Source organism: Phaseolus vulgaris, chromosome 9 (genome assembly GCF_051622355.1).
Source record: "Phaseolus vulgaris cultivar YP4 chromosome 9, ASM5162235v1, whole genome shotgun sequence".
Classification (NCBI taxonomy): Eukaryota; Viridiplantae; Streptophyta; class Magnoliopsida; order Fabales; family Fabaceae; genus Phaseolus; species Phaseolus vulgaris.
The window spans coordinates 10452191-10454006 of NC_143506.1; the positions used below are offsets into that span (position 1 = coordinate 10452191).

Below are 1816 nucleotides of genomic sequence, written 5' to 3' on the forward strand. Positions count from 1 at the left end.
TGGGAACCGCTCGAAGGGAAGGAGAATCTTTTGCGACGTGTTAACTCGTGATTAGTTGCCACTTCGAGAAAGTTGGCACTAGACCTTCAGAGGAATTTTTCCTTTACTGTTTCTCCAATCAATTTACGAATTTCAAAGCTCAAATTCGAGAGAACGTGCAGACCAAATTAATTGTCCTGGAATGGCATAAATTTTGGTTTTGATTTCAAGAGGCCGTGTTTGGTTTTAATCCAAAAAAGAATATTCACATGTTGAAATTATAACCATGCTTCATTTTCAAAGGGTTTCTTGTTGAAACATCCTTCTAAGAAGTAGCGTCGCGAATCCTGCAATTGAAATTCAGATCCAAAGTAAAAAAATGGAACAATGACGTTGACATAAACGAGGCAGTTTACAGAACGGAGAAACCAATTCACGCTAACACCAATCAAACTATTCTCGATCATCCACAAAAATTTTACAACAGACACGATCCACGCCGATATGGATCTTCGTCGTCGTCGTTATCATCATATCATATACATCTAAAAGCCACAATGACTCTGATATGCAAACGCCAAAACCTATCATTAACTACATTTTTATTTATGATTACGAGGAGGAAGGAAGCGGAATGGAGGAGGCGCCGGTCTTGAGAAGGAGGCTCTGCGCGCGTGAGAGCTGTTCCATGAGGGAGACGATTTGCGCGTGGTAGTCACGTGCATGGTAAACTGCCTCCGCTTCGAGCTCCCCGAGCTGCGAGCAGAGCCTCTCCTCGGCCTCTTCGGCCACGCGCAGCCTCTCCCACGCGCTGTGAAGCTCGCGCTTCATCTGCTCCTCTCGATCCTTGCTTTCTCTGAGCTCCTTCTCGAGCTCCTCGTTCCGCTTCTTCAGCTCGTTCTCTGCCGACGCTGGAAGCATCTTCCTCTCTTGCTTCCCGGAGCCGATGCCGATCGCCGCCATCATAGTTAGCACCATTTGATAATGCTTCGTAAATTAACTTAAAAGGTTTGTAAGAATGAAGAGAAAAATGTGTATAATGGTAGTAACGTGTAGGAAGTTATCTAGAATGGGTTGTGTTGTGGTGTTGTGAGGCGAGGTTGGAGTATAAATAGAATGGAATCAGGTGTGTCCAGGTTCAATGAACCTGTTTTTCACCCCAGTGATTTTTCACCCCTGATCCCGTTCAACTTTGCTTACGTAATTGCTTGCATTTCCATTTTCTTGTTCACACACACATTGATATATTTTAATCTCCAAGACTTTCAATTCCATATTTAGTTTTTTGTATAAAATTATTTGGATGGAGAGCACCAAATGAAAAGTGAAAAATAAATATTTTTTTTAATTGATTTGATTCATGTAATACAAAATTTATATATATTTAAAAAATAATTTGATGTAAAATTTATCTTAAAATATAAATTAAAGTTAGAATAGATTTTAAATAAAAATAAAAAAATATTATAAGTTTTAATAAATAATAAAAAATATTTTTTTAAAAATTTATTAATTCAAAAATATCAAAATATAAATTAATTATTTTATTTATTATTTTAATATTACTATTTTAATTATTTATTATATTTTAACAAAATTTTAATAATAATTAAATTAAGTAAATAATCGATTATTTGTAAAATAATACAAATAATCACTGAAACTTGAGTGAAGTTTATCATATACAGTGGTTTTCGTTTTTACTGTTTTTAATATTTTATATCTTTATTTTTTAGCTTTGGTCGATGAAAATGTTTAGAAAAGAAAGCAAAATCAAATTAATACTGTTTGAATGATGGAAGTGGAAAAAGATGAATAAATGAATATAAAGTTTCAT

The 1816-nt window shown here is 34.7% G+C and overlaps 1 protein-coding gene across 1 annotated transcript; it reads right to left on the reverse strand.

Moving 5' to 3' along the window:
• Positions 1 to 351: 351 nt before the first annotated feature.
• LOC137821034 (protein RESPONSE TO LOW SULFUR 2) lies at positions 352 to 1064 on the reverse strand. The gene has a single exon (XM_068625445.2). The coding sequence runs from the start codon at positions 955 to 957 to the stop codon at positions 592 to 594; it is 366 nt and encodes a 121-aa protein (XP_068481546.2). The 5' UTR covers positions 958 to 1064; the 3' UTR covers positions 352 to 591.
• Positions 1065 to 1816: the final 752 nt, after the last annotated feature.

Coding starts and splice junctions, on each gene's coding strand:
- LOC137821034 (XM_068625445.2), bottom strand. CDS start 957: ATGGTGCTAACTATGATGGCGGCGATCGGCATCGGCTCCGGGAAGCAA.